Raw genomic sequence first — 22,666 nt, 5'->3', positions numbered from 1 at the left:
TAAAACTCCTATACAACATTTGTCATTTCCTGGATTTGTTACATTCTACAAAGCCTGAACAAGAGTCTTGCTTGAAGCTCCAAGAAAAAAGTGCTGAGTCAGACAGAATTAGCATTTTTGTCTTGTTAAAATTGCCTGTGGACAGTTGATCTTGGAGACCAACTTCTAGCTTAATTCACTGATGCATTGATGAAGTTTATGTAGATGAAAAAATAATTTATTATCTTATATAATGCTTGCATGCTCAGATATTAACAGCGAAAAGACAGACAGATGCTCATTAAACATTTTGACTTCCTCTGTTGATCTTTAACCTGCCAGGAAGAGAGAAAAGCAGTTTATTATATCATGTGCAGAACTTTACACGTTACACTGCTGTATATTTACTGTAAAGAAAATGTCTTTCAATAGTGCAAAAATATCTCACCTTTTTCGCTTCAATGCAGCAGCAACAGTGATGGTTAAAATAAAGACAACAGCACAAATCACAAGTGCAATCCCTGATGAAGACAGTCCTTTCCCTAGAGAGAAAGACATCACAGGGTCAGTTTGTACAGGAATAAGGTAAGTGACACTTTCCTAAAAAGAGGAAGGTGGAAATTTTCTCTGTAACAGTCTTATTTTTAAAATCACCGACCTAACTTCCCAGATCTGACGGAGAACTGCCCCAGGGACCTAATGTTTATCACTGAGCTGTGACTTGGGGTTTTCTCCAAACATGAAACTTAAACGGAAGTGAAACTGAAACCACCTGACTGTAATGAGTCACTGCACTGCTGACGCACAGACAACAACAAATCAGTGAGTCACTCTCATGGCAGCAGGGAATAGCTTTCCTTCATGCACACACGGTGCACTTCAGCATTTTCTAGACAGCTTCAGGAACTGAATGGCAGGGACTTTCATGCCTTCCTGGTTCACTCGTGTGTTACTGAAGCGGGAAACAAACAAACAAACGACTCATCCTAATGATGTCACTTCGATGACATTTCTCTGGAGTTTGGTGGACTACAAATGTGAAAAGAAGGAAATGACATCTATTTATTTAAGCTAATAAGGAAACATTAAATGTAGTTAGCAGTAGTGAGCTAATTGGCACACCAAAATCAAATCTACCCATTATAAACTGTCCTGTCTCAGAGATGAGAAGGATGAGAGATGACTTGTTAGCTACTTCCATCATCAAGCGTTTTGCCCACCTGATTATCTGACTGCTCAGATTTTGTTGCTATGGTCATTTTTCCTTGCTTTTTGTGCTTCTACCATGAATAAGTAGGTAAATAGTTTCTTTTTTGTCTGCACGGGGTGTTTTATTTTGAAAATTGGTCAAATTGTCTGTGGTTTTTCCTGCCAGATTGACGTGGCACCTGTCAGAGCAGAGAGCTGCTTCTGGGACGTGTTACGGTGGAAAGGTGTGGTGGTTGTGTGACACCCCTTCCAATCAGGCAGCATATTTAGCAAAGGAATTCACTTTGATTGGCACTTCCTAAGCAGGTTAACTTCTAAAGAACCACTAAGTGTTTGTCAGCGAAATGGTATTGCTTCTGATCCTGTCCTTTCATTCAATTGTTTAGAAGTCACTTCCTTTTAGTAAGCAGTTCGCAAAAATGCTCACTGCTGGGAATTTTCTTGGAAGCCAGACTTCCGATATACTAATATTGTCTCTGGGGCTGGACAGTTCAGTTCTGGAGAACCATATGAGACACGTCCTGTGTGTAACTTACTGAGCTCCAGTCGGAAAAAAAGATCGAGAACATCGAGTTGATGGGACCGACAAAAACTTAACTGCATGCATTGTATGCAAAACATGTGGGTTGAAAATTAGACTGAGATGCAGCAACTTCCAACTTTGTTTGACATTTGAAGCTGCACAACGAATGTTAAGTTCAGCCTAATATTAACACAGTTACATTAATCAAGCTGGAAAGTCCCTGCTACACTTGGACTTGTCAGGACTTAAGGAGGACTTGACTGCGAGGACTTGTGACTTACTTGCAACTTTCAGTGACTTGATCCCAACTCTGGTAGTTAGCATTAGTGTGCTAACTGGAGCACTACAATCAAACCATTGTAAACTGGGTCAATGTGTGGTAGGTGTGTGACTTCCCTTCCAGTCAGTGATACAATTACAAAGATGCTCACTGCTGGGAACAGCAGGTCACTTGTAAAGAAATCAGTGTAGCTCTTGACTTTGTCCTTTTATTCCACTGTTCACTTCCTTTTAGTAAACAGTTTGCAAAAAGATGCTCATTACAGGGAATTTTCTTGGAAATCAGCCTCTCAGCACACTACAATAACATCTGCACTGAGACTTCCTGGGTGGTTCAATCACTCATCGGAGTTGGGCCAAGTCATTGTTTTGCAAATCACAAGCAAATGTCAAGTCTTAAACTTTGAGTTTACCGTTCGTTGTACAACTTCACCAATTTTTCAACCCACATGTTTGCTGCAAATTTTGGTCGACCACTGGTATATTTTTTTTTTTCCAACTGCAGCTCAGGAACATAATGTTCAACCTTTGTGGTTCTTTCCTTGAACTTAACTGGGTGGACGTAGACTGGTTCAAACAAAGTGGATCTGTGGAATTAAATGTTGTTCTTACTTGTTGGGAATGAGGAAGTTAACTTGATTCAGGAAATGTCAGGAAATCAATTGATTTGTGCCACACTTTTTAAAAAAGTCCTTCTTTCAGGGAACGTATCAGTTATTTTTATGGCAAAAGGCTCAAGTTCAAGGGAAGTTATGGGTCACTGGTGTCAAGTTGAGTCTAAAGTGCTGTGTCCCAAGTTATAAGTTGTATAAACATAGAGAATCAGACAAATCTTTAACAACAGGAAGCTTAGGCTTACCCTTCTCGTTCAGAGGTGGAGTCTCAGGAGGTAAATGAAATGGGATCTTCAACTGTCTTTCTCCCGTCATTCCCTTGTTCAGCACACAGTAGACATGTCCGCGCCAGTCTGGAGGTAATTTTAGAGTGATGTTTCCGCTTCTGGTGTACGTGTGGTCACTGTTTGCTTCGACAGTAGTCTGTGGTTGGTCGATGAGGATGGCATCAGGCGAGTGGGTCCACTCTATGGTTGGAGATGGTTTACCTGTTGCAGAGCAGCTAAACACAACCTTCTCCACGTCTTCTAAGTCATCTTCACTGCTGAGAGTGTGTGCATGTGTGTTCACCTCAGGTATTCCTGCATAGAGAATAAAACAGAGGATCAAAACTTTTTCTCAGAATTAAGAGATTATGTCCTCTCATATGCATGAATTTGCTCTGATTTACCTTGCACTGTGAGGCAAGTCTGCTTCCTTTTGGACCCATCAGGATACGCGTTGAAGGAGCAAATATAACAGCTCTCGTCTTCCCAGGTTACATTCTTCACCTTGATGGATGTTGAGCTGAGAGACGCTTCCGTGAAGATCACTTTCTCCTGGTACGGCTCATTTACCTGCTGGCCGAACCGCTTACTGTAGGTCGCCAAATTCTCTATCGACTGATCTTTGAAAAGCCTCTGCCACGTGACCTGCAGCACACCTGTCGGGAAACAGCGATCCTTCAGTCTTTACAGTAAAAGCATCAGAGGTAGCCAACTCTACTCCACTGTATCTCAGAGGGAAATAGTGATTTTTATCTCCAAAGCTCAGCATCTCACACCAAAACAATATAGATGGATAAAAATAAAAAATAAAAGATTCAAATGTGTATTTTGATTTGGGGTTAACTGCTCCTTTAAGAGTTTTTGCATACAAAACATATTAAAAGCTTATAAAATATGGTAGTGTATACAAGTACCCTGAACCGGTTAGTCGTTCAATCAATTAATCAACCAAAGAGACACGAATTGGCAACTATTTTAGTAATTGTTTGTCTTTTTGTGATAATATCTTTAATTTTTCATGCAACATTTCATGGTTCCAGCTTCACAAAAGTGAGGATTTGCTGCTATTCCTTGTCATTATTTCAGTTTTTAATAGTTTTGAGGTTTGGACTGTTGGCTGGACAAAACAAAGACTATGAAGGTGTCTCTTTTCTTATTATTTCTAAAAATTTTACAACCAAAATAATAAGCAGATTAATCCAAAATGAAAATCTTTATATGCAGCCTTATACAAAATAGTTCAAATTTAGCTAATGACAGTCATAAGGGACATTTTAGTGCATTGCATAGTTTTTCTTTAAATAATACTGAACATGCATTTTTCCTGATTATACTTTTACTTAAAGCTACTAAGGACCTTTAATATGATTTTGAGCCCCCTGTGGACAAAAGTGGTAGTGTTTCCACTGTAATAACCACAAACTATATCAACAAAAATAAAAATCTTCTGCTTCTTTTCAGTGTACTACTCACTGCACCTTTGCCTGTGTAAAAAGTATGAACACACGCTTGTTGCATCAGATTTCACAGAGTGACCCAGTGGCAGACATTAAGAACAACTACACAGAAATAGACATGATAGTCATATGGAGGCATCAGTAATAAATTGAGTTTCATAACCAGTTAAAAACCGCTTATAGTAGCTTTAAGTAACATTTTTCAAGGCAAGTTTTACAGTGTGGTACACTTTTACATTGATAAGGATCTGAATAGGTCCACTTCCTCTACCAAAGGTTACATGTTAACTACAGAAAGTTACTTTGCACCTGTAGGGTTGGATAATTTGCACTTGTACTCCGCCTCCCCGCCATAGTCAGCTGTTGTACTTCCAGAACCAGTGATCTGTGAGGTCGAGGCTGAAAATAAACACAGGTGGGTGTCAGTAAGTGACAGACTTACTATTCTGTTAAATAAACAAACAAACAAACAAACAAATAAAGACAGAATAAATAAGTAAATACAAAGATGGATAAACATGACTATGAATAAAATAATAAATAAATAAATAATAATAATAATAATAATAATGCCACAATTCATGTAAAATAAGATGGAAAATAAAACTCACTTGATACTAATTGTAAAAGAAAGATAAAAATAAAGCTGAAAATAGTAATAGTAATAATTATAGTAATAATAATGTTTCTACCTGTGAATAATAGTAGTCTATAAAATAATTTAGCCCAGGAATTAGATGTAGATTTGAGGTTACAGGATAAGATAATATACATAAAAATAGCAGAAACAGAGTACAGTACATAGTACAGATCAATAAAGAAAGTTACAAAAAATAGGTTTTTAAAACCAAAATAAGAATAGGAGTACAAGAGCAATTAAAGTAATTAAAACCATACTTATAAGATAAGAGTAACTGCAGCTACTTTCTGTGATAAAATAAAAAACAGCACTACAGTGGATATATCGGAGTTGCCTTCTCCTCTCAGGTCTCACTTACCTTTAAACAGCAAAGCTGCCAATATCAGGAGGTGCAGCATTTTCATCGTCTGAGATACGAGGAACACTTTCAGTTTAGCTTCTGGGCTGGCCTTTATTACATCTGAACAGAAAGTGACAGAGGGAGGAGGGCAGAGGGTGTGTGTGTGTGTGTGTGTCTGTGGGGGTGGTGGGGGGTTCTGGGTCTGGGAAATGGATAGTGAATCAATACTTTTCAGCAGATGGGGTAATTTCAGGAACCACCAAAGGAAAAGTTATCTGATTATACTGTGGATATGCATGATGCATGCAAACAGACTACATTTATAATTCTGGACTATCAAGGTAAAATCTCCTTATTGAATTTTTATTAGATAATAGGCCTAATATTTCATATCTATTATTGAATGCTCTTCATGAGACTACAGGGGCCAGTATATCAAAACCTTTAATCCAGTTCAGAATGATCCAGACAGGATTAAGTCTCAAAGTCCTGATCCTAGGATATGGACTTTCCTGATCCCACTGGATTCAGCATGGATTTACTGTGGATGCAGGGACATGTAGGGCTTGTGGAATAGATTTAATCGTTATTTTACTAATTTCGTGCATATTAAAGTGACGAAAATCATGCCAAAACAATATACATTAACCAATAAACTAATATTTTCAATTCGAACACACGCACAAAATGCTCTAAAAATGGATAGGTTTCTTCTTCTGTCTAATGTGCAAAATAATTCTCACCTGCCTCATCCTTGATAATATCGCTAAATGATGCAAGGTTCCTGGCAGCAGACTGACCAGCTGGGTTTGTCTTTTGATCAATAAAACAGCAGTATGCTGGCAAAGTTATGTTACAGGTTTTTTTTTTAATCCAGCCGGACATTTAATTAGTAACAATAAAGCAACATTTATTAATGAAATTACAATTAATGAAATGTTTCTGACAGTATCTGGATCAGAAGGATCCTATCTAACGATTCTTTGAAAAACCAGGGTAAATCCAACAAGGTCAGTTTGATCTCAGAAAGCAACAAAAGGGATGACAAAGTCATTTCTAGATGTAAAGGTTTGACATACTGCCCACATGAGAACCTCGTCCAGTAAAGAGAAGTGGCACTAATATGACTCACAATGCTTTTCTCTTTTTCTTAATATATAAACCACTAATATTACAACATTAAAGTCCAGTAAGTTGTATAATTACTGTACGACAACTCCAGTAATCACAGGCCATCAAAAAAAAAAAAAAAAAAAAAAATCCCACAACTAGAAGTTCCCATCTGTGACAGTCTCTTTTGTGGTTTGAGGTGTAGCAGAGTCGCTGTTTCCCCAAGGACTGCACGCGCATATTCTCAAGAGGTAAGTGTGATAACAACAAGCATGTGACATGTAACATACCCCAACCACCTTGACCTAACCAGGCTTTCACCAAAACAGGCTGGGGAACTCCACCCAGATAAGAGTACTACTATGAAACAAGGTGATGCGTATTTCAGAGTAACAAGCTTATCAGCATCAGTGTGTCACTTGTGTACTTGTGTGAGTCCAGCACAAAGTAAATTCTATCAATCAGTAGCAAATTCTGCATCCCTGACAGTTCTCGGAAGAGTTAAAATCCCATAATGAGTCCATTAATGTTTTTTTTTTTTTTTTTTTACTGCTAATGAGCCACTTTGCCTGTCCGTCAGTTACACCACACTGGTCTGAGAGCTGGTTTCCGGACAATTATTGCAAATGTTCCACATGTTAAAAAAAATGAGCATTTTAGTGTCTGATTTATACCAAACAGGGAGCTTCCTGCTTGATATTAAAGGGACAGTCTGGAGTATTTGAAGTATGGCTGTATGAGGTACTTATCCATAGTCAGTGTTTACTATATTATCTAAAGCTGCTACCGTCAATACGCCCAATTCTACTCAAAAAAACTTTGTTTCCTGTATTCTGGTGATTTTTTATTTTTCTGGTGAGTGCTGGTGAGATGAGGACTTGTGGTGTAAGTCCACTCTCTATTTTGCAAACAAATGTCAGCAGATGACCTGTCACTGACCCTTATTTTCTGGAAAACTGCATTTAGCCTAGTCCCATTTCAAATTTGATTACAATAATACAGAAAACAAATATTTTACATATGTCTCCTGATATTATAGTTTGGCTGCTCTGAGGGAAAAAAAAAGAGCCGCCTCTCCTTTAAAACTTTACATAAGAAACTTCTTTCCAGGATGCCAGAAATTTGCCTGAGCATTTCTCTCTTTTAGTTCTCTCCATTTCTCTCTCTCCGTCCCTCGCCGAGGAGGACGAGGCGTGAGCATGGATGCATTAAGGACAGCTGGACACAGCAGGCGGGAGCAGCTCTTACATGCAAATCAGGAACAATACGGGAGAATTTTGACCACAGGCGGAAACAGGGAGAAGGCTGTATCAACCACCAGAGGTAACACCCTAATTACGGATAATTACATCATACAATCTCACCTCAAATAATCCAAATTATCCCTTTAATTAATAAAAAAGTCCTGTCTAAGGAGGTTTCCTCGTGGCCGGAAGTTAGTTATCAGTTAACTAACTAACCTTTAAGGTGTGGCAATGTGATAATCATGGCAATTTCCTGAGAAACGAGGTTGCACTTTAAATCATCTTATGATGTCATGATTAGTCGTCCTTCCTCCATAGTAAAAACATTACAGCTCCTATACAAATCTCTCCAGTCATATCCCAAGCATGAGGAATGTTTGTAATTGTGAAACTTATCAGGAATCTGTCTGTCAACAGGAAGTGTATCAGTGACACTGTGTGCCTCTTTGGTGGTTTCTTGCAATTGTCATCGGATACATCATAGGGCAGAGCAACAGGAAATAACGTGAGTGATGTCACATGCGAATAGAAGTCTTAGGCTGGATGTGGCGGGTGCCCACGTGCCACCCATCATTACGCTGCAGGTTTGTTGCAGAATATAAGGTCCATAATCACATACGATTATGGACCTTGTGTAATATTGTTTACAAAACATCATTAAGGGGAAGTTTGGCTTCCTATAATTCCTCCTTAGAGGTCAGGAAAGAACCTAAATGCTCTGTTACTTAAGAGTAACTGTGTGCCAAACATCCTTATCCAATCATGAGATTGACAACAAGTCAACAAACAAGCGAGGACGAGTCCGACACCGTAAGAACAGCTGTCTGTCGATGAAAAGTTAAGCCTGTTTTCCTGAAACAAGAGAGTCACTGCTCTGATACTACACACTCTGGTGTTGGTGTTCAGTGACTGTCTGCCAGACTCCATTGACAAATTGCTCAATTTAACTGTTATAAACATCTACTCCTTCTTAAAGATTACTGACGATGTCGTACAACTCATAAACAGACATTAACTCATTCGGTGAATGAGTGCAGAATCACACAGGCAAAAACAAAAATATACTCCACAACGCTGGTTTTAAAGGAGCTACATAAATAAAGTTATTATTATCATTATTATAAAGGACAACATGCTGGCTGTAACGTTCGTTAACGTTTCCTTAATCTCTGACAACATATCATGATCTCCTCCTGATTTAATGCAAGAAATATATTACATACTTCTCCTTTAAGAAACACTGGTCTCTGATTATGCACGCATGGACATGTACACACAGATAGAGGAACAGAAACACACAGATAAACATGCATACTCATCAAGACTATGTGCCTGCATGCACATGGACACACACACCCATAAATATGCTTACACATACTGCTATGAGTCAGGGCACATAGACGCATACACTTATACACAATACATGCAAAATGATTGTAATATGATGTAAACATGTTTATGATTATGTCACATGTATGAGAGTGTTACTGTTTACTGTGTGCTCATTGTGACTGACGTACTCTTCGTTATGATGATGTCTTAATTTAAAATTAAGTATATTTTGGAATTCAAATGATCAGGCTTCTGCAGAGGCTTGATGACGAGCTGATCATTTGAATCAGGTGTGTTGGAGCAGGGAAACATCTAAACATGCAGGACAGTGAGCCCTGAGGACCAGGGTTGGGGAACACTGTTTTATATTATCCCTAATAATTGTGCATTAATCGCTCCTCAATCATTTATCATTTTCATTTTCAATATTACATTTATGGATCATAAACATTTCACAACCTCAGAATGGATGGGTGCTGGTCCAAAGTTGAATCCCTGATATGATTATAATTATAGGTACTTTGCAAGGTTGTTTTGCTCTCTAGATTGTGGCAGCTCCTCTGCAGCAGTGAATCATATTTTGGAAGTTTAAGAAATTAAAAAAATCCACTCCGAACTACTCATTACAGACTTGGGAAGTACCTTCACTACCTACCTACAGGTGACACCTGTAACACTAAACTGGAATAAGAAGCTAAAAGCATCGCTTGCTGGGTGGTTTTGCAATATGACGAACATCAGACCTCAATCTGTTTGATCCAAATTAGACCAGAAACCACTACTCGACTATTTTAACCACAAGCACCGCCTCTCCAATTCTCAAACTTATCTCCATGCAGCAGCTGTTGATAGTCACAGCCTGACAGTCAGTCACAAAACAACTACAGGTTTATATTTTTAAACTTTAATTTAATTTAATTTTTGTTTAACTTTAATTAAGGAAGTCAGGATTCAAATGTGTTTCTCTTGCCACTGTTCTGTAATTTTATAAACACAATAAAATGTGCCAGGTTTGATTGATATTATTGGTATTTTTGTGTCTCTTTCTAGTTGTGTTGTTACTCTGTATGGAACTTTTGTGTCTCTTTGTGGTATTTTTGTGTCTCTTGATAGATGTTTTGTTGTTTCTTTGTGGTACTTTTGTGTTTCTTTGTAGTAACTTTGTGTTTCTGTGGCATTTTTATGTATCTTTGGGGTTATTTTGTTCCTATTTGTGGTTCTTTTGTGTCTCCTCATAGTTGTTTTTTTAGTCTGTGTGGAATTTTTGTTACTCCGTATGGTACTTTGGTATCCCTTTACAGTAGTTGTGTGTCTATTTGTGTAGTTTTGTGTCTCTGTAGTCACTTTGTGGTACTCTTCTGTCTCTGTAGTCTTGACTTTTCTATCTCTTAGTTGTTTTGTGTCTCTTTGTGGCACTTTTTTGTCTTTGTCATACTTTTCCATCTCTTAATGGTAGTTTTATTTTCTTTGTGATACTTTTATGTCTCTTTCAAGTATCATAAAATGCTGCAGAAATACTTGTTTAAAGTTCAAGTATCTCAGATTTGTACATTAAAGTCTTTCTGCGTGACAATAAGAGTAGTAGTTTTAACGCTCCATCTGGTTTACACTCATTAGATGTACAGTAAAATGGAAAGTGGAATTCCTTCCTGATTGAATCTGTGATTTTGAAATAAAGTTTCGTGAGAACAAACTTCTCTTAATTTCATTTCTGTCTTCCTTTGTTTTAACACTTAATGTAATTTAGAGAGATTGTTATGTTGTTGTACATTTTTTCTTAATTTTGAAGAAATGTTTCAGATTATACCAACAGTGTGCAAAGCTGCCATCAAAGCAAAAGGTGTCTGCTTTGAAGAATCTAAAATATCGAAGAGCAAAAGCCTTTTGCACACCTTTAAACCAACAAGATATATAAGAGAAGACCATGGGTTGACATTAAAAAGACTCCCGCACACTGTCTTTGATTCTTAAAAAGCAAAAGCCTACTTTGCCTTGTTTTCACATTTTTTGCTCACTTCATAATCCCATATAATTCTAGATTTCATAGCTTTGATATCTCCAGTATTTATCTATCCATCTCTGACTGGTACTGTATAATAATGATAGTAGTAGTTTGACATCTCCAGCTGGTTTTACTCATCAGATGTGCAGTAAATTAGAAAGTGAAATTCCAAATGAAGAAGTGTGAATCTGTGATTTAGAAATCATCCCTCTTGAGAACAAGCTTCACTTAATTTAAGATCTGTATTCTTTTGTTTTTAATACTTATTTTGAACCATGAAAATTTAAATAAAGGTGAGCAACATCGTTACTCTTGAAAATCAAAAAAATGTGGGACAGTCGGATAGATGTACGCTGTCACGTGCACAAGCCGCCATTCCAGGAAAGCTTACTTATTTCCCATAAGTTTCCCTTAATTGTGCTGAGAAATCCGTCCTCTTGACCCTACTGCAAAGGGCCCGTCCCAAACGCTGATGTGTAATAGTATGTTATCAAAAACCAAAAAAGAAATGCAGTAAATGCAAATCATTTGCACACATTATATGATCACTTAAGATTTCCAAACAGAGGCATAGTGTTTGCCAAAGACCGATCAAATGCGTGACATGTAGTTGTACTTCCTCTGTCAAAGTGTTAGCAGGGGAACACCAGAGAAGAAAATAAACAAAGGACCTTAAGTATGTCTTGGTTTTTCTGATTGAAATAAAAGACAAGTCTTCCTCGTTCTTGGAAACAAAAGAAATCAAGGTCACGCTGTAGATTTGCGCAAATCAAAACAAGTGATGGAATATGACTATAAACTATAACTGAATGAACTGTTACACTAAATCAGACATTTATACAATAATCCAGCATCAACACTCACATACTGTAGAGACCAAATGTAAACATCAAAAAAAGGGTAAAAATAATAGCAGAGGGCATCAAGCTAAAAGTCTTTCAGGTAGTTATATACAGTTTTACATTAATTTGGAATTCACAACATTTCGTGGCATTTAATCCTGTTTTATAGAGCACCTGAGGGGACTTTGGACTTTGAAGTTTCTGGTGCGCAGCAGGAAGTCTTTCAGGCAGTTTAATAGATCAGTTTGGATCAAATGACATAGAAAAGTGATGCACAGACTGCAGTTAAAACCACAGTTGCAACCAAAGATTGGGGGCACCAGGTCATAAAACTTTGACGCTCTGATTGATAGCGGATGGGCTGCAGGAAGGAAATGGGCTGCGGCTCCACAGAGAGAAACTGTCCACATTTACGCAGGATGTACAGCACAGTTACTGCACTGATTATTAAACTGTTCCCTCCATCTTGTCAAGTTTATAACTATAGCTTTTAGTTTTGCTTCTTAAATATTACTGACATTACCGCAAGCATGAAACTGAAACAAGCCTTTCTTCCATCAAAGGAAATAATTTAAGACACTGTTACATCAATACAGCACATAATAAAGAAATCAAGGATCCAACTGGAACAGAATCCAGGACCTCCCAGCACCTATTTGATTGGATCTGGTACCTCCTTTGTCTCTATCAAAACCTTTAAATAAAAGTATCTGATTAACACTGTAAGCCCCATGTCCCATTTGTGCTGTGAAATGGTGAAATAACTGTGGCTAAATTCAGAGGTGTGGTGCTATTTGTTTAATTGTTTGTTTCAGGTCAGTGCATCACTGCTCTCATGGTAACAACTTTACATACATTAGTCAACTATAACTGATCACAAGTTCAAATGTTAGATTGGCTTCATTGCTGGGAAAATTACAAGGCAGTCACATGAATGCTCTCTCTGCCTTTTCAACCATGAGTCGGCACAAAAAAAAAACAGAAAAAAGACACCTCTCACTGCACACTGCACTTCTGGTTCTTTATGCACGCTCTGAACTGCCTGTATTTCCTCATTTGAAGGGGGGAAAAAAAGTGGCAGAGCGTCATTCCTGTTTGCACAGAGGTCTTGTGTCGGTGCGGTGCCAATCAAAGCATCAGAACAGAACTGCTGGCCCTAATTCAATTTTACCTCCATTGTGTGCAATCAGACAATAAAGGGGCAGTTAATGACACAGAGAGCTGCAAACCATGAACAGCTATTTCTGCGCATGTCCCCCTGCTGATTTTGAGTTGCCATTGTGGATGCTCTGATTTATAATTGTAATTAAATAATGCCTCATTTTGCGATGGCAGTCATTTAGTTTTACTTAGTTTTAACAGCAAACACCTATAAGTAAAATGTCCAATGTGCCCAAGGTGTGCAAACTCAAAACTGTGGTTATAAACAGGAAACAGTTAAATAATCAGTGAAGACATGGTGCTGTGTGTCCTATGTTAATAAGTGAACCTTAAAACATTTTAATGTTAAATGTCACATGTTGTCTTGTTAAGTTTTTGACTTTGTCTCTATATGATTTGGGTAAAATCAGACACAGTGCTAGAGGCTCACTACCTCCCTCTAGTGGTAGTAGAAAGATTTTAACCTGCCCACAGTTTGGAGTGAGCAGTACTGGTTGTTGTTGTTGTTGTTGGTGTTGTTGTTGTTGTTGTTGTTGTTGTTGTTTCTCCTTGGATGTGTGTAGAATTTATCCTGATTCACTTTCCATGCTGTGTTGTGTTGTGGGCTTGTATCTATCTAATCTATATCTAATTTTTGGACTAGATCTTTGTCGTGTGGTTAAATGAAACACAATCAGAAACACTCCTTCAATAAACACCCCACAGTGTAGCACTACACATACCTGCAGTCCATTCATTTGTTGTCTGGCAGGAATTGTCCAGTCGATCAGCTGTTCCCATGAATGGTAATCCTGGCCAGCTCCTTAAAAACAAGTTGTTGTTTTTTTACTTTAATGTAGTCTTTCAATCAAAATAAATACATACAAGCCACTATTGGCTGAGAAGTTATTCTGACTGACAAAAACAATAAACCAATGTCCAATACACTGCAGATATTTGAGTTAGTGATCCATTTATTCACAGTTGCTCACCTTGGCACAGATAGAAAACAGCTCAGTCCACAATTCACCTCAGGCAAGTTTCCATTTATCAGTTTCAGTTGCAACACAACGCAGATGTTTCCTCGCTGTCACACTGATTCGGTCAAACGAGTTTGCTTCCCCCTTCACACACCTGCTGCTCATCACCTGGAGCTCACCTGGACCTGCATTTCCTGTGCTAAAGCTCCACCTAGTGGTCAAACACCAAAACTGCAACTGTGCAAACATGGTTACTTGTGTACTGCATTAAACAAGATGAACAAAAACTACATAACGGCTCCAACAAGAATAAATGCAAACACAAAACAAATGCAAAAAAAATAAATAAATAAAATAAATAATAATAATAAAGCAAGGGTATTAAAATTTAAAATAAAAGCAAACTAAAACCTGCAATTGCATTAGGGAGCTTTATTCTAAAAAGAAATGAACACTGCAGTTTAAAGACAAAGCCAAAAATATGCTCTACTGTGTTGATTATTCTAATAACAACATGTTTATATTCAGAATCTGACTTAGAGATATTAAAAAAAAGATGTGGTTTGTCTTTTATGAAACCCAGAACCCTTTAAAAAACACAAATCAACAGCTTTGTTTCATGTGTTTAATTATCAGATCATCAGTTGATTCTAATCATCATTACAGATTGAAATAAAAATAATATAATGCTCATTTTGGGAATTAAACTTGAATAAAATACACAGTGAAATCCAATGGAATAGTCATAACAGAGTAACACTGCCATCTTGTGGACAACAGGCCCAGTTTCACTTTTTATCAAATGCATGCCATAGAAATGAGTGAAGTGAAATTGGAGACTACAAAAAAAAATCCCCTGCCTGTGTGTCCACTCTGGTAAACATGTTTTAATGATCAGCATTAGATTTAGAGACAGGCACTTTGACAGTTGAGTAAAGCCCACTCTCTCTCCGAAAGAAGGTGCTGTACGGCTCGATGTCTTCTGACTCCTGCAGAAAGATGAATGCTTGTTTTTTTTTAATGGCACAAATAAATGAAAAAAATGTAATGAATAAAGAAGAACATATTTCTGTACAGTACCATATTTGGAAGACTGCCCAGTGTTCCTGGTTGTCTTCTGCTGGGTCAAACATTAATGCATTCACAATTAATATTAGCGGTGGTTCACTTTGCATTGTGGGTTCTTTTTTTAACAGGCGAGACAGGAAATGAAAAACGATGAGCATTTCACTCATGTCACTGCTACATGTGAAACTCACTGTCAGGATCTTGGTAGATATGACTGCAAAGCATTTTAAGTGATGCAAAAATCTCAAGAAATGTGTTCTGAATGTTAGAAGAACTACATGAAATTGAAAAAATGGATTAAATTGAATATTACTTGACTAGATGTGTAGTATTGATCGCAGGTTACAGTCGTTTCTCACCTGTGGAGTAATATTCTGTAGATGAACCCAAGAAGAACTCCAGTTATAATGATGACTACAGTTGTAACAATCAAAACATATAGTTTGTCAGGTCCGCTGGCATGTTCATGTTCTAAAACGTTGCAAAGAAAAAACAGCTTTTGTCAGAAAAATTACGGATATTTGCTCTAACCCGGGATTGTCCACAGTTATGTGTAATATCTAAAGGTGTAAATCACACATTTTGTGACCATATGATTCTATATTGATACTTTTGATAATTATGTGCTATTTTCTGATATAATAAAGTCTGTCATGATATGATTTCAATTCAGTTCAGTTCTGGGGAGAGACACTTGTGGTGCACTGCCTGCAGGACACTCATTCACAGCTGATATTTATCTGTGATTAGGTCGATATGAAAACAAAATAATAGAAGCTAGATGGAAAATTTAATCAATGTGCCCTTTGCTCATCCAGACTTCAGATCAAAGAGTTGTCAGGGTTATGTCTGGGCCAAATAATGACATGTGTGTTCACACATACAGATAACTGCAGAGCTGCAGGGCGGGTGTGAAAGTGGTTTCACAGACTTTTGCTGGACTGATAAATCTGTAAACTAAACTTAACAATACAATACAGTTGTAGCATTGTGGAAAATAACCATCTTACATATAGCCAAGTTTGAGGGAAAATACATAAAATGTGTTTACCTTCCACAGTGATATTCAGATTATTCCATTTATCCTCTAAAACGTCAAGAAAAAATCTTTGTCAGAAAAATGACATGAGTATTTGCTCTACATGTAAAGAAACATTAAGAGACTACTGTCTGCTGTTCGCTGTCACATTTAATACTGTATTCTTAAAATCTGTAAGTAAAATGAACAAATAAAGCTAAGACACAAATACATGTATAAACTTAAAGTAATAATACAATACAGTTGTAGCATGGTGGACAATAACTGCCTTAAATGTAGCTAAAATATGAGGAGAAATACATCAAATGTGTTTACCTTCTACAGTGATATTCAGATGGAGAATAAATGTTCCACCAAAATATGTACACTCACAGGTGTAGTTCCCACTATCTACTGGTGTTAAACCAGTCAGGTGGAGAAAAACAGTCTGATTCTTCATCATAAATGTGAATCTGGAGTCACATTCATACTTAAAGCCATTTTCACGATGATACAGCAGCCGACACTCTTCTCTGTTCCTCTCTGTCCTGATCTTACACACTATAAGTGTGATGACATCAAGTGTGTCATTGGTGCACAGTGGAGTGACATCTGGTTTGTTACCAAGAGTTTTCACACGAGTCACTGCAAACAAAACAGTCTGAGTTAGCAAGTGCTGTATTTTTGCATTTTGCTAATATTGAAATCACATTTTAATAACACTAAGATATTGAAAATAAGATTGTTCACATTACCTTCACTGTGAGAACACACAATTAGTGGCAGCAGCAGAACAAAGCACAGTTTCCATGTTGCCATACTGATCAAGAAGCATCAGCTGCTGACGGTGTTTAATGTCCTGCACTGAAGAGAGGACAGACAGAGCTGCACTGGTCTCTGATACAGAAACCTCAAACTCTCACAGAGGAACAAGCTGATGAGAACTCTTCTACAGAGGAAATGATGCTAAAACAGATCCTGCTTTCATATTAAGACACTCTTAAAGGTAAATCAGTCAGAATAAATAATGAAGTATAACATAAAAAATATTGTTTATGTTAGGAATGTCTCAGTGAATTCACTGACTTTAAATTTTTTTTTTTGGTGAACGTGAATGTCTGAGGTGAGAAAGATTTCTCGTGTCTACGGTACATGTGTCTACAATAAGATGTCAGATCATCAAACATCAGGTTTACAATGTTTTCAGACTGCAGTTTGAGCTGGATCCACCAAGAGTCCAACCAGAGATATGCAGTATTTCAATTAACTCTATTTAAAATACATGTTCCATTACTTACAATATGAAAGTTTTATTACATAGTTAGAGACCCGAGCTTGAGCTGTAAATAGAAAGCAGTGTGGTCTTCACAGCATGAAACCAGTGTTGTTTTCACACAGCACTGTTATATCTTGATACAGTTGTGCGTGACAAAAGCACAGCTCGCTCACCACGAGTGAATTAACTTTGTTCAAAGGATGAAACAAACTGTGGCCTACTTCATATGAGATGTGTGCAACAGCAATGAAAAAATGTTTTTGCTCGTGTGCAAAAGCATTACAAACTTTAATTCTTCAGTTAGCAGTTATATAGTTCCTGTGGCATGTAATCACAGCAAAAGATATGAACGCTTCTTTTCGTCTAGTTTGAGGTCATTATCTTGAAATTATTGTGAGAATCAGAAAGGCCTCAATGTGTATCGATTTAATATTAACAAGAGTTTTGAACTGTTTCCCCATAAATGCATCATGACATTGTATTTCTTGAGCTGTCAAACACTTTAATATTTTTACAGAGCATTTATTAAGGTGTTTATTCTATATTGTATACTGTATAATGAATTTACAACATTACAATAATCTTTTTGGTTATTTGTAGAGAAAAAAGATACATTCACTTGTGACCCTTTTTTTTTTTTAACAAATACACGTCACATATCACAAGAACATTGACACCAAAATGTAATAATTTGTATATATGAAAGAACTGAAGGACTTTGGACCAGTGTCATCAGTTGTCTACAGTCTCAGTCAGTCAAAAACATCCACATGTTACACATCCATGTTGTCACGAGTCTTTGCTTTAAATGTTTCCATAAACTTCACAGCTTGAATCAGTCTCTCCTCCATCTGTTTCCTGGTCATCCAACTGGTCAGTCACTTTATTGTAGAGTGGATTTGAGATAGTTTGGTAGAGATCACTTGTTGGTCGCTGAAGGCTTGTGTAGGGGTCATCTGGGTTGTCTTGGTCCTTTAAACAAAAACACACACTCGTGTTAAACAAAGGAGACAGCAGCGTGCACTCTTACATTACAACCCCAAAACTCTAGGTTTTCTCTGTCTACATGACAACACTGAAAACAGATTTCAAATATCTTCAACTTGGCAGGTGTTATCAAAAAACACCATGACCTAAAACACTGTTTGTGAACAAAAGGCACAAATGTAGTGAGAAAGCCACATTTTTAAATATACCTGTGAAGGTGTGTACAGGGTCTGAGTTTAAATGTATTCTGGCAGAGTGAACTCAGTGGACTGCAGAGCTGTCACTTAATGAATTACTGCAACCACAACAGGACCTTCAGCATGAAGTTATAAATTAATAAACAACATTTGAGGCTGTGTTCAGTAGGTTGCAAGATTAGTTTACTCACCAAAGAGCCTGGAGTTTCACATCCAGATAATCCAGATGTTGCTGAACAGTTTCTTTAAACAAGAAAAGATACCAGAGTTAGTGGAAAACCAAATACACACACAGAAAACTTATTGGAGGACAATTAAATTTGTGCATTACAGACATCCTCTCTAAGTCAAAGTCATATATATAATGTAATCTACATAATGTAAGGTTATCATCAAAATTGAATTGATCCCAAAATCTACTTAAATTAAAATCAAAAATTACAATTACGATGTCTCTCACCGATTACTTTTTGTCCTGCAGATAAATCCCAGAATAACTCCAGTTATGATGATGATGATGACGACGACAGTAACACCAATCAAAGCAACTGAAATATGCATTTGTGTTGAACTGCTGGGGTTTTCATCCTCTAAAATGTTGTCAAGAAAAAATCTTTGTCAGAAAAATGACATGGGTATTTGCTCTACAGGTAAAGAATATTTATCGGTGATTAAGTCGATATGAAAACAAAATGATAGAAGTCTGGGCCAAATAATGACATTTGTGTTCACACATACAGATAACTGCAGAGCTGCAGGGCGGGTGTGAAAGTGGTTTCATAGACTTTTGCTGGACTCATTATTGTATACTTTGATAAAACTGTAAACTAAACTTAACAATATGATACAGTTTTAGCATTGTGGGAAATAACCATCTTACATATAGCCAAGTTTGAGGAAAAATACATAAAATGTGTTTACCTTCCACAATGTTATTTGGATATTTCCATTCATCCTCTAAAACAATGTAAAGAAAAAATCTTTGTCAGAAAAATGACATGAGTATTTTCTCCACATGTAAAGAAACATTAAGAGACTACTGTCTGCTGTTCACTGTCACATCTAATACTGTATTCTTAAAATCTGCAAGTAAAATGAACAAATAGCAAAGCTAAGACACAAATACATGTATAAACTTAAAGTAACAATACAATACAGTTGTAGCATGGTGGAAAATAACTGCCTTAAATGTAGCCAAAGTGTGAGGAGAAATACATCAAACCTGTTTACCTTCCACAGTGATGGTGAGATGGACAATATCTGTTCCACCAAAATGTGAACACTCACAGGTGTAGTTCCCACTATCTACTGGTGTTAAACTGGTCAGGTGGAGAAAAACAGTCTGATTCTTCATCATAAATGTGAATCTGGAGTCACATTCATACTTAAAGCCATTTTCATGATAATACAGCAGCCGACACTCTTCTCTGTTCCTCTCTGTCCTGATCTTACACACTATAAGTATGGTGACATGAAGTGTGTCATTGGTGCACAGTGGAGTGACATCTGGTTTGCTGCTAATAGTTTTCACAAGAGTCACTGCAAACAAAATAGTCTTGAGTTAGCATTGTTGTATTTTTGCATTTTGCTAATATTGAAATCACATTTTAATAACACTAAGATATTGAAAATAAGATTGTTCACATTACCTTCACTGTGAGAACACACAATTAGTAGCAGCAGCAGAACAAAGCACAGTTTCCATGTTGCCATACTGATCAAGAAGCATCAGCTGCTGACAGTGTTTAATGTCCTGCGCTGAAGAGAGGACAGACAGAGCTGCACTGGTCTCTGATACAGAAACCTCAAACTCTCACAGAGGAACAAGCTGATGAGAACTCTTCTACAGAGGAAGTGGCCGCTATAGTGTCTCTGCTGTCACAGTCACAGGTAAAACAATGAGTAAATCAATGGAAACAGAAAGAAAACATTCATGCTGGGAAGATGCCAATGACTTCACTGACTGCATTGCTCGCTACTCGTGTTTGCTTGTGCTTGGTTAGTGAGAGTCGTACGTCACATAACATGTTAAAATCTACAGGTTTGCTTTTGTGGTTGTCATTATTTCCAGGCCGGAGCTCGAGCTATAAATAGAAAGTTACGTGATCTTTGCAGCTCATTTCAAGTTCCATCCAAATTAACTCTATGAACTTAATACAAACTCTATTTAAAATAAATGTTTCATTACTTTTGAGTATTGTTTAATTTGTATTTTCTGGGGCAGAAAAAAATATGACATTGTATTTCTTGACCTGTCGACCACTGCAACAGTTTTTACAGAGCATTTATTAAGGTGTTCATTCTATATTGTACTGTATATGTATAAACTGTATAATGAATTTAAAAGTTATTTTACCCTCAGTATCACAATAATCTTTTTCCTTATTTGTAGAGACAAAAGATGCATACACTCGTGACCTTTTTTTTTACAAATACACGTCACATATCACAAGAACACTGACACCAAAAAGTAATGATTTGTATATATGAAAGAACTGAAGGACTTTGGACCAGTGTCATCAGTTGTCTACAGTCTCAGTAAGTCAAAAACATCCACATGTTACACATCCATGTTGTCACGAGTCTTTGCTTTAAATGTTTCCATAAACTTCACAGCTTGAATCAGTCTCTCCTCCATCTGTTTCCTGGTCATCCAACTGGTCAGTCACTTTATTGTAGAGTGGATTTGAAATAGTTTGGTAGAGATCACTTGTTGGTCGCTGAAGGCTTGTGTAGGGGTCATCTGTGTCATCTTTGTCCTATAAACGAAAACACACACACTGATGTTAAACAAAGCAGACAGCAGCACACACTCTTACATTACAACCCCAACACTCTGGGTTTTCTCTGTCTACATGACAACACTAAAAACAGATTTCAAATATCTTCACCTTGGCAGGTGTTATCAAAAATGACCTAAACGCTGTTTGCAGAGCTGTCACTTAATCAATTACTGCAACCACAGCATGAAGTTATAAATCAGTAAACAACATTTGAAGATGTGTTCAGTAGGTTGCAAGATTAGTTTACTCACCAAAGAGCCTGGAGTTTCACATCCAGATAATCCAGATGTTGCTGAACAGTCTCTTTAAATAAGAAAAGATATAATTTTCTAGGAAATTGTAACAACAACAACAACAATAATAATAATAATACAAAATTGTGCAAGCATCCTCTCTCAGTCAAACAGTCATATATATAATATAGGCTACATAATGTAAGGTTATCATTAAAATTGAGTTGACACCAAAAATCAATTTACATTAAAATCAACTATTACAGTTACAATTATGTCTCTCACCGATTACTTTTTGTCCTGCAGATAAATCCCAGAATAACTCCAGTTATGATGATGATGATGACGACGACAGTAACACCAATCAAAGCAACTGAAATATGCATTTGTGTTGAACTGCTGGGGTTTTCATCCTCTAAAGTTTAAAAAAAAAATCTTTGTCAGATAAATGACATGGGTATTTTCTCCACATGTAAAGAAACATTAAGAGACTACTGTCTGCTGTTCACTGTCACATCTAATACTATATTCTTAAAATCTGCAAGTAAATGAACAAATAAAGCTAAGACACAAATACATATATAAACTTAAAGTAATAATACAATACAGTTGTAGCATGGTGGAAAATAACTGCCTTAAATGTAGCCAAAGTATGAGGAGAAATACATCAAATGTATTTACCTTCCACAGTGATGGTGAGATGGACAATATCTGTTCCATCACGATGTGAACACTCACAGGTGTAGTTCCCACTATCTACTGGTGTTAAACCAGTCAGGTGGAGAAAAACAGTCTGATTCTTCATCATAAATGTGAATCTGGAGTCACATTCATACTTAAAGCCATTTTCACGATGATACAGCAGCCGACACTCTTCTGTGTTCCTCTCTGTCCTGATCTTACACACTATGAGGACGATGAGATCAAGTTTTGTGTTGTTGCATACTGGAGTGACATCTGGTTTGCTGCTAATAGTTTTCACAAGACTCACTGCAAACAAAACAGTCTGAGTTAGAAAATGTTGTATTCTTAAATTTTCATTTTCTAACATTTGAATGACTCGATCAATTTACAGCAAATGTTCAGTCCTCTTTAAGCAATGACAGGAGGATAAAATAAAATGACCTGCACATATTTTACACATTAA

The 22,666-nt window shown here is 37.0% G+C and overlaps 2 protein-coding genes and 1 long non-coding RNA gene across 3 annotated transcripts; all 3 read right to left on the bottom strand.

Moving 5' to 3' along the window:
• Window positions 1-232: 232 nt before the first annotated feature.
• On the bottom strand, window positions 233-5,463 carry LOC146304649 (nectin 1a-like). The gene is made up of 6 exons (XM_084713384.1): window positions 5,326-5,463; window positions 4,637-4,726; window positions 3,275-3,526; window positions 2,850-3,185; window positions 428-521; window positions 233-314 (listed from the first exon to the last, which is right to left on the bottom strand). Exons 1-6 carry the CDS (start codon window positions 5,369-5,371, stop codon window positions 281-283), a joined length of 852 nt encoding a protein of 283 aa, XP_084569510.1. The 5' UTR covers window positions 5,372-5,463; the 3' UTR covers window positions 233-280.
• Window positions 5,464-17,966: 12,503 nt separating this feature from the next.
• On the bottom strand, window positions 17,967-20,031 carry LOC146304648 (uncharacterized; the record flags this gene model as incomplete). Its single annotated transcript, XM_084713697.1, has 4 exons — window positions 17,967-18,291; window positions 18,695-18,746; window positions 18,964-19,093; window positions 19,734-20,031. Coding segments are annotated over 4 exons (648 nt in total), but the record flags the coding sequence as incomplete, so codon positions are not given.
• A 6-nt stretch (window positions 20,032-20,037) lies between these two features.
• Window positions 20,038-21,930, bottom strand: LOC146304647 (uncharacterized). Its single transcript, XR_014769287.1, has 3 exons — window positions 21,805-21,930; window positions 21,538-21,589; window positions 20,038-21,262 (listed from the first exon to the last, which is right to left on the bottom strand). It is a non-coding gene; the product is annotated as an uncharacterized LOC146304647 (long non-coding RNA).
• Window positions 21,931-22,666: the final 736 nt, after the last annotated feature.

Source organism: Lutjanus erythropterus, chromosome 24, assembly GCF_056507025.1.
Source record: "Lutjanus erythropterus isolate fLutEry1 chromosome 24, fLutEry1.hap2, whole genome shotgun sequence".
NCBI classification, from domain to species: domain Eukaryota; kingdom Metazoa; phylum Chordata; class Actinopteri; order Lutjaniformes; family Lutjanidae; genus Lutjanus; species Lutjanus erythropterus.
The sequence above is the reverse complement of the archived record's forward strand: the minus strand, read 5'-3'. Positions and strand labels throughout refer to the sequence as shown.